The sequence below is a fragment of the Argentina anserina genome, chromosome 6, assembly GCF_933775445.1.
Source record: "Argentina anserina chromosome 6, drPotAnse1.1, whole genome shotgun sequence".
In the NCBI taxonomy this organism is placed as follows: Eukaryota; Viridiplantae; Streptophyta; class Magnoliopsida; order Rosales; family Rosaceae; genus Argentina; species Argentina anserina.
In genome coordinates, this window is record NC_065877.1 from 33,340,780 (window position 1) to 33,354,608 (window position 13,829).

Consider the following 13,829-nt stretch of genomic DNA (forward strand, 5'->3'; position numbering starts at 1 on the left):
TAGATTGTCAGGGAGGACATACTTCATATCCATTACAATACCCAACAAAATCTACCTCTTTAATTCCCAATGACTTTAGTGTTATATGGAGTAAGTTTCCTTGAGCTAGGACCAATTATTACGTAGCTAGCTTGGCAGCCTTGGCTAATTTACAATAAGATCAAGTACTGCTTCAGTACTTGTTTAAATTCTTCATAAGTGAATGATGGGCGTTTTCTAAAATATATTGAAGTAGGTAGGTGATTCATTCGTTGTACTAGCCACGACAACGCGACAGCCTTCATCTTCCCCCCGGCCTTACCATTTCAACAGTTCCATAGTTCCGCTTCCACAAGCTGCTTCAATGCTTCGTCGATCATGACCGAGCATATATATATATATATATATATATATATATATATATATATATATATTGCACCGTTGCCTTTGTTTCTACTTTCTACTCCCACCGTGCCTCCACTCAAACAGTAACGTTTAACGCCACCATTTAATTTTCTGAAATGGCAAACACTGATGGTACTGTGCATACTGCATAGCATCACAAGTCTAAAATAACCGACTTCGCATAGCATGAAAATTTGAAGGATGCATTTTCTAAATTTCAATTGCGTAGTATGATAATTAAGTTCATCCAATGCACTAAAATATCCGCATGCAATTAACAAAACTTGGAAGCCATGAACTCGTCAGAACAAACAAAATCAATGTCGTGATCGATCTGATGCGTACCTTTCATATATACTTACTCTTGTATTAGTTGTATATCAATAGTTCCATTCGATCACTTAATCAAAAAACTCTTGCGCATTCCGTCGCCTCAAGTAGATTCTCAATTCGATCTCCATTCTCTCGATCACCGTTCATCAACTATAGTTGGCTGAATCATCATCTTAATAAGGGAGAAAGAACCATGAAATATAGAAATGAGGGTCGTGTGTTAGTTTCATTGGACTGATGGTCCAGCCCAATGATATTGGGCCTTAAGGCCCATTACCGCCTCAAAGACCAACGGCCCATAACATAAATAAAATAATTCTGAAGCTCCTCTATTTATAATCGAACACCAAGTGAGAAGAAAAGCTTCGACATTAACTTGGAGAGAACGAAGGCGAAGAAGAAGAAGAAGAATGGAGGCACCGAAGAACATCGAGCACCAAATCGGAGGGATCCAGAACGATACTCTCCGTTTTGGCCTTAACAGCGTCAAGAGCAACCTCGTTGGGACTCACCCAGTCGAATCTGCTCACCAATCGGTACTGATTTATCTCGTCTGTTTTCCGCTTTTGTTTTTTGAATCGATGATATATTGTTCTAGGGTTTTGAGGTTGTTTATATGGTGCGTTTCAGACGAAGAAGATGGAAGAGGAGATGGAGAGGAGAATCTTGGCCAACACTTATGGAAGTGCTTTCCCGATGAGGATGAATTTCGAGAGGCAAATTCTTTCCCGGTATGAATTGCTTATGTTTATGGATTAATGGTTGATTCGATTAGGGTTTGGTTATGTAGTAAACTTAATTGTGTGATTAATGTAAGGGCTGGTTCGAATCGTTTGGTTTCATTGAGGTTTAAGCTGCTGAGCTATCTTTTGTATTAGAACTCTATTTTATTCACTTAGTCTTAACGTTTTGCCTCTATAATCTCAATCACCAACTTAGTTTTAGCTGATGATGTTTGGAATATCTGAATTCGACACATCCCTTTGCTGTAAACTAGTAACCGGCTAAATGGCCTTGTTATCATGCTGTTCAGTTTATCGTATGTTTAGAGTGATTCTGTTCTAGTTCATGGCCTGCACAGGGTAAACACATTGTTCATATCGGAGCTCGCTTGTTGTTTATGTTATATATCTGGTCTTTAGCTGTGCAGTTGGGAAACATTTCGTTGAGATTTTAACAATGCAGAAAGTGTTTGTGGTTCTGTTAATAACGATTGCATCTAATAGTTAAAAATAATATACATATACGTTCATGTAAAGTACTGGTGTAGTTGTCCCACTTGTTCTAATTGTATTCCCTGATATTGTAATGCCAATTTATACTATCTTTTTTGTAAAAAGTGGACTGAGATTTTGGAGTCTTAATTGTTTTTTTTCTTTGAAATGGATGTAGATTTCAGAGGCCTACTGGAGCCATACCTTCTTCGATGCTTGGATTGGAATCTGTGACAGGAGAGTTGGATTCTTTTGGTCCTGAAGATTATTTGAATGGTAAGAACACGTGTCATAATCCAATATGTGAACAACTAGAGAAAAGCCAATCTTATACTGTTGTTACTTTGACAGTGTTTTTCTCTTCATAAATTATTTTCCCTCATTGTTACTGGATTTTTGACTCTCCCAAACAGTTTTTTGTAGAACAAAATTAATTGAAATTCCCTCTCAACTCTTCCTGTCCAATGTAGGAAAAGCTTTTGTTGATTAAAAGTACTTGACTTAAATTCTTGATACCAATGATTGCTCCTTTGTAAATTCAAGTTCACACAACTCTATATTAAGTTCTGGAAAATGAAGAATTCTCCCATAAGTAATGGAAGTGTATTGCTGAAATGGGACTGTATTGCTTAACTTTCTGGATGTTTTTACTTGCCCAGATTTGCAAAATCATAGTAGTTTACATTTTGATTTGTAACAACTTCTCTTTTCTGAAAGGGTTAACAACTTCTTCCAAATAAACATGGAAATAGAATATGAACTTGCATCTAATCATTAGTATCTACTTGCATAGGCTCTCATTAGCAGTTTGTGTGATAATCCATTCTTTTGCCGTGAAATTTGTTGGTTCCTAATAGATTGATATTAATTGTTGCAGATCCTCGTGAATCTGAGACCGTCCGGCCGTTAGACGCTCATCATGCTATGGAGGTTCGGATTGGACTTTCCAAGGGTCCAGTTGCCCCAACCTTTTACTGATAGAAGAGAGAATGAGGGATTAGTAACATCCTACTCTTTGTCATTCGTATTTATACGATTATGTTAATGTTGCTTTCAAACATGAAATTCAGAAGCCTCGCTTCTGATATGTGGTGTCACCTGTACTTTTGTAGTTCTCTTGGATATCATATCTATCTGAGTACTGAGTACATTCTTATTTGGCACTATAATCTCTACTTTCTGCCACCATCTAGAGTTTGCAACCGATATTTGTTATTCTGAAAATTTTCGCACGGTACATCGTTTCGAGTTCCTGCAGAGCTATGGAACAGGTGATCGAATGAAATGTGATCCTAAAGTGTGCTGGAATGGAATGGATTGATTTTTCATCTTCATTTGTTATGAAATCTAGGTATTGAATCAGATTCCCATTTTGTTTCAACGCAAAAGATTCTCTATCGGTAGATCATAATCGTCCAAAATTTTGACGGTAAAGATTAGCGGTTTTTACTAGTCCGGTTTTTAGACATTAACAGTGAGTCTCTCCTCTAATCAAAAATCCAAAACCCCCCAAAATTTCCAAACCCTCGGACCTCCGATTTGTTCGCAAATGGACCCACGGCGACCACCGCGCACCGTCAGCGACCCGAAGGTCCGCCAAGTCGGGTTCTTCGCCGCCCCGGAGCCCATCTCCTCCTCCCCTCCCGTCTCCAACATTTCCCCCTCCGGCAACTCCCTCTCCCCCGTCATGATCCCCCCGCCACGTCACTCCTCCGATGCCCGCCCATTACCTCCGGTCGCCTCCCCCGGCCACGTCCCCTCCGACCTCTTCCCGGTCTCCGCCTCCTCTTCCTACAACGATGCCGAGTTCGCTTTCTCGCCCGGCCGCCCGCTCCGGTCCAATCCGATCCGGCCTTCTCCGGCTGTGACGACGTCGTCTTCTCTGCCCGGTAGAGGCTTCGATTTGACGGCCGCCGTGCAGGCCAGTAGCGTCCCCGCCGCCGGCTTGATGAAGATTCCTTCTGGCTTTTCTGGTAATTTTGCTTTAACACTATTTGGTTTGAGCTCAGTTGACTAGGGTTTCGACTTTGATTATGGAAATTGAAGTAGTGATTAACGCAGAGAAAGCTGGAAATGCATCAGTGGAAGTGGAAAATGAGCTAGCTTTGAATTCGAAGCCATTGAAAGAGAAGACTACAAAAGCCGAGAGGCGAGCTATTCAGGAAGCTCAGCGAGCAGCAAAAGCCGCTGCGAAAGGTGCCTAGGACTCTGAGTTCGATACGCTTGATTTACGATTTATGCTTTGATCACAATATCACATTTAGTCATTGCATTTTTTCAATACATTGTTGTTAGGTGAAGGAAAGGCAGGTTCTGTTGTCAGTGCTGCTGCTGCTGCGCCGGCTTCACTGAATGTGAAGCCACATAAGGCTGCAAAAGCCCCAACTGTGGCGGCTTCTGAGAAGAAGGTTGGTGGTGGTGAACGTGCGGTGGAAAAAGAAAGGAAGAAAGAGGTGCCTGCACCGCGGATGCAGTATGATGATACAAGCCGTGTGGAGAAGGCGAAAAGGCGTTCGGTGGTTAAGCAAACTGAGGCGAGGAACAGGGTTGAGCTGTTTAGGCATTTGCCTCAGTACGAGCATGGGACTCAGCTTCCTGATCTCGAGTCTAGGTTTTTCCAGCTTGACCCTGTGCATCCTGCAGTTTATAAGGTATCACGAGGACCATATCAGCTTGTTAGAACATTTTGCTAGATATTGTTAGAGGAGCTGTTGTGGAATTATGACGGTGATCAAAGTATTAACTGTTGGTATTGATGCCAATTTCCAGGTTGGATTACAGTATTTAACTGGAGATATATCTGGTGGTAATGCTCGGTGCATTGCCATGCTCCAAGCTTTCCAGGAGGCCATTAAAGACTATTCGACACCACCTGAGAAAAACCTTAGTAGGGATTTGACAGCAAAATTAAGTAGTTATGTATCTTTTTTGATTGAGTGCAGACCCCTCTCAATCAGCATGGGGAATGCAATTAGGTTTTTAAAAAGTCGGATCGCCAAGCTACCTTTGACTCTGTTGGAATCAGAAGCAAAAGCATATCTCCAGTCAGATATTGAACAGTTCATTAGTGAGAAGATCATACTTGCAGATAAGGTGATTGTCAAGCATGCAGTTACGAAAATCAGGGATGGTGATGTTCTTCTAACGTATGGGTCATCCACTGCAGTTGAAATGTTACTATTACATGCCCATGAGCTTGGCAAACAGTTTCGCATAGTGGTAGTAGACTCTCGCCCAAAGCTTGAAGGGCAACGTTTACTTCGTAGGTTGGTGGGAAAGGGGATTAACTGTACTTACACTCATATAAATGCTGCCTCCTACATCATGCATGAAGTCACTCGAGTTTTTCTAGGTGCTTCTTCAGTTCTGTCTAATGGAGCAGTATACTCGAGGGTTGGGACTGCTTGTGTTGCTATGGTAGCTCATGCTTTCCGTGTTCCCGTATTAGTATGTTGTGAGGCATATAAGTTCCATGAAAGGGTACAGCTTGACTCAATCTGCTCTAATGAGCTCGGTATGCAAACCTTAAATTTCGGTGATATTGATTCTGACAGTATATGATAAAGCACATTCTTCAGTTGCTTGCTTACTTACATCGTTGTTCCACTTCTGGCAGGTGATCCTGATGTAATTTCAAAGGTTCCTGGTATGGATGAAATCAATTGTTTGAATAATCAAGCTAACTGTGAAAATCTTCAACCTCTAAATCTGATGTAAGAACTGCTTATTAAGTTTTCAGTTCTATATCACGATTCCCAAGTCCTTGACTAACTTGGCCATTCTGTTTAACTTGCTATTGACAGTTATGATGCACTGCCTTCGGATTATGTTTCAATGATCATCACAGATTATGGCATGGTAAATCATTCTAGTTTTTTTTTTCCAAGCAATTGTATTAAATTGCACGACATCAGTCAAATTTTCAGTCTTGGTGTAGTAGATTTTAAACTTTTTAGTTGCTAGTTAGCCTCTGCATATTGTGAAGTCGGTTTGTGGAAAAAGTATGTATTGCTAAAACTCAAAGCTCATCACAACTTATGGATCATCAGATATTATGTTCATTCCCACTTGTTTAAATTTGCGTCATTAATTTGATCATTAAGCATGTTTTGAACAAGTGTAATATGAATACATGTGTGATTTCTGCTTCTTATAGGTTCCACCTACAAGTGTACCTGTGATTGTCCGTGAATACCGAAGAGAACATTTATGGATGTAATCACTCAAGGTGCTTCCATGGAAATTGAGCGTAATTCATGAAGTCCTCCGAATTTCGTAGGCATGCTGCAATTAGGGATTTAGTGTCAGCAGCTTTCCCTTCACCAAACGTTCAGAATAGAGCAACAAGTTTTTTTTTTTACCTTTTGCTCTCTCTGACTTGTCACAAGCATCAGATGTCAAATACAAAGTTTTGCATGCTTAACTTGAGGCATGTAAAAATTAATCACTTGTACTATCCGAGGTCATTTTTTCGCCCCCCTATTTGGAGTCCTACTTGAAATATTCATTTGGATATTGCTTTGGTGTTAGTGTAGAGCAAATGTTTGAAAAGATGAGAGAATTCCTACTATGTGACAGTACATTATTCAGCTTCAACCTGGCATATAATTTGAGTGTACATTCTTCAGCTAATTTGAGCTTCATTCAGACGAAATTATTTGTCTGGAAGATGAGGTGCTACCACCATTGCCGAAGATGGAGCTTCAACGTGATCTTCTAATTCCTCTTTCAGTATTAATGATTTGCTTTGGCTATTAAAAAGAACAAAAAATGAAGACAGTATCAAGTGTTTATCAACTAATCGTGAGGAAATGTAAACTGTAATGTTGGTACAAAGATTTCTCTTCAGTCAAGATAGAGTAAAATTCATTGTTCTTGCAGACTACAAGATAGAACTGACTGTGCTTACTCTATTGATTCTCTGATAATGTCACCTTTATTAGCAGGAGCAATAACCGCGAGAATGACAAAACCGCCCAGCGCAACAACCAATATCCCCAGAGAATTTATCAGCATAGCTTCAGTTGAGTAGCGTGATATTACATCCTTGGCTTGAAGAAATGTGGCTTTTTCTAGGATTCCAGTAGTCACAGTAGCAACAGCAAGTGCATATATATAAATACCGAAAAACACATGCCATGGCATCAAGTTAGCTCTACTATTTTTCGAGCCACCTGGGTACCAATATGTAACAAATCCAGCAGCCCACTGCGCAAAAGAGAATGACAGTTAGTTAAAATCTAGACAGACGTAATCATTCAATACATCTTCTGAAGGAAAACAGTAGCTGCGAGGGTACCTGGATGGTAAAAAGGAACACACAAGCTAGACCCAGCCAAGAATGCAGGCTGTAGAAATTGTCAATGCCCTTATCAACGTGGAACTTCCAGGCAGCCCATACACCGATAATGCTAAAACAAAAGGCAATGAATTGTAGCGTAAGGTGAACTAGTTTCTTGAAGCTTTTGGTTCCTGTTACTGTCTTGTACGCCAGCATGGCTGCAATATGGGAAAAACAAAATATGGTTGTAATTCATAATCTTCTTCAGTTGATACACCAAGTCTACAACTTCATGTCTTCATTTTTCCTACTCTAAGCATGCATAATTCTAAGCAGACTATCAATTCAAACAGATCACTGTGAAGGAAAAAATCCAAGTACACTGCTACATAGAGAAGGACATTACAAACATTCGGCGCAATGCTCTCGCTTGGCATTGTGCAGAAATACACCTATGAATTAAACTCCATAAGTATAAAAGGTCGATTTTGAAACTAAATCTCATCCTACTCTACCATCTGAATGTTAGCAGACATGAATGAATATATCAAGGCCAACCAGAAAGTGACAAAAAAAAAACAGGGAAATCATCCTCACCTTCGCCATTTAAGATTACAAGTCCAATCACCATCAACGCGGGATGAACCTGCAGCCAAATTTAAACACACCATAACTAAGAAGCATACACAGTTACACACAGGATCAATGTCCGAAACTGAAACAGGGAGATGGGAACTGAAACACGGAGATGGGAAGAAGAGACGAACATTAAAGATGAGATCTTTGTTGTCAGAGATGAGAGCCAAGCCTCCACGGAAATGAATGGTCCAGATGAGGACTAGAGCCGCCACTGCAACTCCAAGCACTCTCACAGCCCGGAAGATCGGGAACCGCACTACTGGGATCGCCCCCATTTTCCCTCCTTGTAATCTTTCAGACACTGCTGCTTTCGGGTTTTTTGGAGTTTCTGATTTGGATCGGTTTTGTTCTGTTGTCAAACTTTGCTTCTTCTTGTACCTTGTGAATTATCAAGTGAGACGGAGATGCTGCTGGTCAATATTTATTCTTTTCTTTTTACCTCTGGGGTTCTACACTATTTAACTTTTAACATCATCTTGTTTTTACTTTTATTTTTTTTACCAAGATTTTCCATCATTCTTTAGACTCAAGTGAGTTTAAGTATTGAGAGATGAAAGGACTATTCTTGGAGTGTTGAAATTCCCAATAATATAGGGCCGATGACGTCTCTTCTTAATTTTTTAAAGTTTCAAAATTTAGCACTAAAAAGTACTCTTAAGGCTTGAGAAATTAGGCAAGTATTTAACTTTACATCAATTTGAATATTTGTTGGATCACGACTACATCGTTCATTTCATTTTCAGATTATTCGATGCGTTCCCTCAGAGATGGCTTGCAGCACAGGTTTGCAAAGGTGGGAGTAGGTTTATAATATGAAACCCTACCCTTATCCTTTTGTCATATTAAAAATTGAGGTGAGAATGAAACATCTGATTCGCCTATAATGTTTACATGGAATGTAAACCATGAAAAACCCCGTTTCATAATATCTTACTGTGAGCACAATGCCAAAAATTGCAAACCTACATAAACTAGACCTTCCTGAGTTTTGAGGTTCTTCCCAGCAGGCACTGAAACTCTGAAAGACATTGTAGGCGACTACGGTTCAGAATATAATGTCATCAACCCTGGCCAGTAGAGCCATAACCACTTCCTTGATAGCTGCCATTCTATCGGCCACCTCGACCATTCCAGAATATCTTATTGCGAGCATAATGCCCAGAAGTACCAAAACTACATAAACTAGGCCTTCGTAACTATATCTCTTGGCACACACCAATAGTTCTGAGGTTCATCTCAGCAGGCATTGAAAATCGATGCTTAGTAGGTTGCACGATTAGGAAAGTTATGTCCTCGCCCCTGTCCAGCATAGCCATAACCACTTCCATTATAACTACCTTTCCACCGGCCACCTCGACCATTCAATCTGCTACCTCTTCCACCACGATGCCTTGGAGAATACCCAAATGTCTAGCATGACAATTACAAAGAGATTGAAATCAGTAAATCAAAGTGAAAGACATCAACAGTAGCACTGAAGACTCCAATAAGTCCCATGACTCTTAGAAAATCTTTAGATAGAACCTGAAAAATGTATTAAATAATCTCAGTATCCTATTTTTTTTTTTCAAGAAGAACCACGTATGTACCTCGGTATCCTTTCTCACTTTCTCTGAGAACTTAATCCTCTCATTATGTGACCCACGATTAAGTGCATCACAAGATAGAGAATCAAAGAAGTCATCCTTAACATAAACATTCTGCAAGACAGGAGAATTTAAATTAACAAACTATAGTCAAGAAAATAGGTTCCTTCCTTATTTCTGTTCTTTAGAGAGACCTTAGGATCATCATATGGTGAAGCTCCAACATCCTTTTCATCTTGCGATTCACCTACATCTTCTAGAACTTTATTACTTTTACCAAGATCACCCCATACTTCATCCTTGTTAAACTTTTCATTCATTGCTGTGAAGTTGAAATCTTCAGTGAATTTTGTCACAGGACGTGAAATCTGAAAGAGCATGATGATTGATAGGTTATAAGTCCATTTTGGCACTTGCCTTGTATTACTTGTATATATAAGACACCATACATTATATTTCCCACAAAATTACATGCATCAATAAAATATTAGTGAGGACAACATAAGAATTGCAAGAAAGATTATTTTGCAAGAGTATGTGCGCGTAGCCATCACTTACCCTCCTTTTAACGACATCCGCTCACTTAGTGGTAACTCAAAAGAACATTTCAGCAAATTATTTTACAAGTAATAATCGATGGGGCAAAGAGTCTATTGTACAAGACTAAGTAACTGACTATATATATATATTAATGTGTGGCCAAAGCCTTTCCAAATATTCACACTTCATCCTAGGTACGGTGCAACATATAATATATTCAGAAGGAAGCATATAAATTCCAACAGTTTGACTAGCGGGAATGAGTTTTTCCATCAAAATAGCAGTAACATCAACTATAGGAAAAATATTTATAGGAAAAAAGTCTAAGAAAAATCATATGCTCTCTCTATAAAACCACCCAATGAGGTTCTTATAGCATTATAGGTAAGCAGATGTGTAGAAAAGTAGCACATACCCTGCTTCCTCTACCACTTTCACTTCCTCTGTTATCATGATGATTAAAGGCATGACCTCCTCTTCCACGTCCTCTATAATTTTGATGATTGAAGGCATGGCCTCCTCTTTCACGTCCTCCTCTATAACTTTGATGAGTGAAACCATGACCTCCTCTTTCACGACTTCCTCTGTAACTTTGATGACCAATGGCATGAGTTCCATGCAACTAGGAAAAGGGGAAGCAATATAGACAACATAACATAGAAAAATGAGAAGTCAACATAAAAAAAAAAAAACTCATGAATTTAAGGTAAATGGCAAGCATGAATGCAATGCCCAAGAGCTCTAGTGCTTTCAGCAGTAATGGAGAATTTGATAGGTAGTTGTGGTCACTTCAAAGGAAAATAATGACCTACTGAGATATTCTGGTCTTGGCGCAAGAGTTCAAACGGTACTTTTTTATCTATACGCTACAGGTGACAACTGGGCAAAAGAATGAATCCAGATATGTGAGCAATACCTTAGGAATGGATGGTGCAGGCAGGGGCAAAATTGGTTCCTGCGAAGCCTTTGCTGTCGCTGGTGGTGATGGTGGTAGTTCTGATGACAATACCTTGACAACCTCAACATCCGTCTGAGCTGTTTGTGAAGGCTGGGATGAAGATACCATGGTGAGGTCAGGCTGAAAAAACTGGCCTGGGGTTACCAATGGAGGCATTGCTCCGTCAGCTAGAACTGAACCTGGGGTGTTAGCTGTCGACCATACAGATTCAGATATTACTGGCGTTACAGCAGTAGGGCCTATTTTAGGCTCGTCAAGGGCTGGTAAGAGGATGTTAGTTTTGTCCAAAGCGGGAGTCAGAGGTGAAACCAAAGGCAAGCTAGTACTTGATGCAGCAGTATGACGAGTTTGAGGCAAAGCCTTGTTAAGAATCAAACTTGAGGATGGCTCAGAAACTGTTGCAGAAGACTTGGAAGGAAACGCAGAAGATTGCAAATCTCCCGGAATGCCCATTGTAAGGGCAGGCGACTGGGCAGGAAGCATATGGGAATTCAAGCTTGGAGTGCCCCTACCGAGGGTTGGGAATAAAGTAGATGGTGGCTCTGATGGTTTAGAGATTGAAGCATCAGAAGAGCCATCAGATAATGATGTATTAATGGTAGGATATGACATCGGTTGTTGCATTGAAGGTGGCATTGACAAGCCAGGCGAGGGCATAAGCAACGATTGCTGTTGGTGTTGGAAACCATCGGAGGGTCCAGAAAATCCTTGCCAATACATTGTCATGGGCATTCCACTGCCATTTGTAACTGGAGGGGCTGAGGCACCCCAAGACCCTAGACTTCCAAGAGGTTGATACACAGGAAGAGTGCTTTGAAATGTTGGCTTAGGGAGTCCCATCTGTGGAGTTTGGGCTTTTACATCTGGAATGGACGCAATACCAGAAGATGGTAAGTTTGTCGATACAGTCACTGCTTGAGAATAGTGAGTCTGTAAGAGGAATTAAAATAAATATTAGTAGCTAAGGATTGAATTGGGCAAAAGCAGCGGTTTATTTATATCCTTTACCCGAATAATGGCAGGATCATCATGTACATTTGTATTTGTTTGAACTGGAGGTGAAGATTTGACCTGCAGATCCTGTAACCACACACACACAAGAAGAGTGCATACTTGAGGCAATCAAATAAATAATAATGTCTATAAGCCTGAAAAGTTTATAATAGCATCCCAGATACAAATTAACTCAGTTTCTCTCAAGCAGATGCAAAGACCAGTATCAAGAACATGAACATCATTCAGGAAGGATATAATTTTTTCTTCAATTTACCATATACCTTTTTATTAAGAAATTATATATGTGCTGAATACCTTGATGTCACTTCCTCGGAAAAGTATATAATCATAAACTTTATCGCTTGGAGGTATTTGGGGACCATCCATCTTGCGTCCTTCAGTCCCAAATGATCTTACTGCAATGCATAAAACTATAGCTCAGAATTCCTTTTAAAACTTCATTGAAGACATGGAACCCCAATACTTCAACAACAGTTCATTCTATTTCTTTCTTTTCTTAATATTATTTAACATGTCTTTAAGCTTTCACAATCTAACATATTTATTTAAGTTCAAGAAGTCTTTATATGCACCAGGGCATAACCAATGAAGCAAAATTTATCATACAACTTTACAAAGCTATTAAGTTTTTTTTTTTCACCTCACGGATATGTATTACCAATTTCAAAAGATCTGAACTTTACCATCAACCGTGATAAAAAATATCAACTTAAGATACAATTTCATCATTAACAACCACATTTCACAATGAACACTTTCCAAAACCATAAACAGGTGAATGTTGCAATCATAACCAAATAGAACCCAGATAAAATTGGTAAAAACAACAGGGGAACTAAGAAAGATTAAAATGAGGGTTCTTTGGAATACCATTTCTTAAACCGATGCTGGACTCTTGGGTATTGATGTTGAAGAGGACACCCTCGTATCGAATTTCAGACTTCGAGGTGAGGCTGATGAGGCTGCCAATGTAGGAATCTGCATGCCCATTTGATGAAGATTTGGGTGGTTGAGCCTCTACCAGTGCTGCCGCCATTGTTGTTCAGAGCTTTCTTCTTCTTCTTCTTATTCTTCTTCTCTTTCTAATCTATCTAACTGTAAATGCAAAACCAAAGCACAGAGAGAAAAGCCAATTGCTTGTTCTTGTTTTTGCTACAAGATTACAAATATGAGAGTGATTTTCTCCTTTCCTCTTTTATTTGTTACTTTTTCTAAAAAGTGTTAACTTGCCCAAGCCCAAAATTCAGTAGCCCGGCCCATTTTCTCATCGTCTTTTCGTGTTCCAGTGTTCCTCATCTCAACATGACAGGGTTTGGTCGGATGCCACAGATAACGGCTTCGTGACAATGAGCTCATGTTGATTTTGGTATATCACTAATAAAAGTAGGTTACTAACGTCGTCCACACGTGAAACTCAAATGTCCGTACAAACTCTACTTCATTAAAAATGGTAAATACGTGTATGATTTAAAAATTCGTCACATTGAAAATTATGATACAACACGTAGGTTTATAAGAGTTTGTGTCACTTCATCATTATTTTTAGATGTGAACCACATATCACTTTATCAGCTCTGATGGTTATTCGTGAATCATAATTTTTCCTATAGCTTAGTCGAATTAGAAACAATGCACACATTTCAACTTTCAAATTTCGTCTTCTTGTTTTTGGTTCTTTAAATTTTAATTTGTTTAATTCAATGCAACAACACTAAGTACTTTGTCGATATGTATAGACATGAGAATCGTGAAAAAGTCATTCAAATTTGTATATCATATTTTGTTGGAAGTCCGATCCTCATAGGCTCATATAATAAAGATTTTGAGTACATGAAGTTCATGCAAGAATAACAATTTAAAAGCTCAAATAATGGGAT

General features: G+C 39.4%; 4 protein-coding genes across 5 annotated transcripts; 2 read left to right on the top strand and 2 right to left on the bottom strand.

The window, feature by feature from the left end:
• The first annotated feature begins 1,079 nt into the window (after window positions 1-1,079).
• Window positions 1,080-3,081, top strand: LOC126800437 (cyclin-B1-2). Its single transcript, XM_050527809.1, has 4 exons — window positions 1,080-1,253; window positions 1,348-1,448; window positions 2,110-2,207; window positions 2,809-3,081. The coding sequence occupies exons 1-4, from the start codon at window positions 1,128-1,130 to the stop codon at window positions 2,907-2,909; spliced, it is 426 nt and encodes a 141-aa protein (XP_050383766.1). The 5' UTR covers window positions 1,080-1,127; the 3' UTR covers window positions 2,910-3,081.
• Window positions 3,082-3,448: 367 nt separating this feature from the next.
• On the top strand, window positions 3,449-6,416 carry LOC126798191 (uncharacterized). 2 transcript variants are annotated; one of them, XM_050525074.1, is made up of 7 exons: window positions 3,449-3,904; window positions 3,981-4,127; window positions 4,227-4,582; window positions 4,701-5,445; window positions 5,548-5,644; window positions 5,735-5,789; window positions 6,088-6,416. In XM_050525074.1, exons 1-7 carry the CDS (start codon window positions 3,481-3,483, stop codon window positions 6,148-6,150), a joined length of 1,887 nt encoding a protein of 628 aa, XP_050381031.1. In that variant the 5' UTR covers window positions 3,449-3,480; the 3' UTR covers window positions 6,151-6,416. The 2 variants fall into 2 exon arrangements, with proteins under 2 accessions (XP_050381031.1, XP_050381032.1); XM_050525075.1 differs by having other exon boundaries at window positions 3,993-4,127; window positions 6,088-6,410.
• An 18-nt stretch (window positions 6,417-6,434) lies between these two features.
• On the bottom strand, window positions 6,435-8,235 carry LOC126798192 (transmembrane ascorbate ferrireductase 2). The gene is made up of 5 exons (XM_050525076.1): window positions 7,980-8,235; window positions 7,810-7,858; window positions 7,231-7,430; window positions 6,841-7,139; window positions 6,435-6,682 (listed from the first exon to the last, which is right to left on the bottom strand). The coding sequence occupies exons 1-5, from the start codon at window positions 8,124-8,126 to the stop codon at window positions 6,586-6,588; spliced, it is 792 nt and encodes a 263-aa protein (XP_050381033.1). The 5' UTR covers window positions 8,127-8,235; the 3' UTR covers window positions 6,435-6,585.
• Window positions 8,236-8,706: 471 nt separating this feature from the next.
• On the bottom strand, window positions 8,707-12,994 carry LOC126798190 (protein decapping 5-like). The gene is made up of 8 exons (XM_050525073.1): window positions 12,823-12,994; window positions 12,247-12,347; window positions 11,944-12,015; window positions 10,894-11,865; window positions 10,393-10,599; window positions 9,632-9,805; window positions 9,441-9,551; window positions 8,707-9,261 (listed from the first exon to the last, which is right to left on the bottom strand). Exons 1-8 carry the CDS (start codon window positions 12,986-12,988, stop codon window positions 9,112-9,114), a joined length of 1,953 nt encoding a protein of 650 aa, XP_050381030.1. The 5' UTR covers window positions 12,989-12,994; the 3' UTR covers window positions 8,707-9,111.
• Window positions 12,995-13,829: the final 835 nt, after the last annotated feature.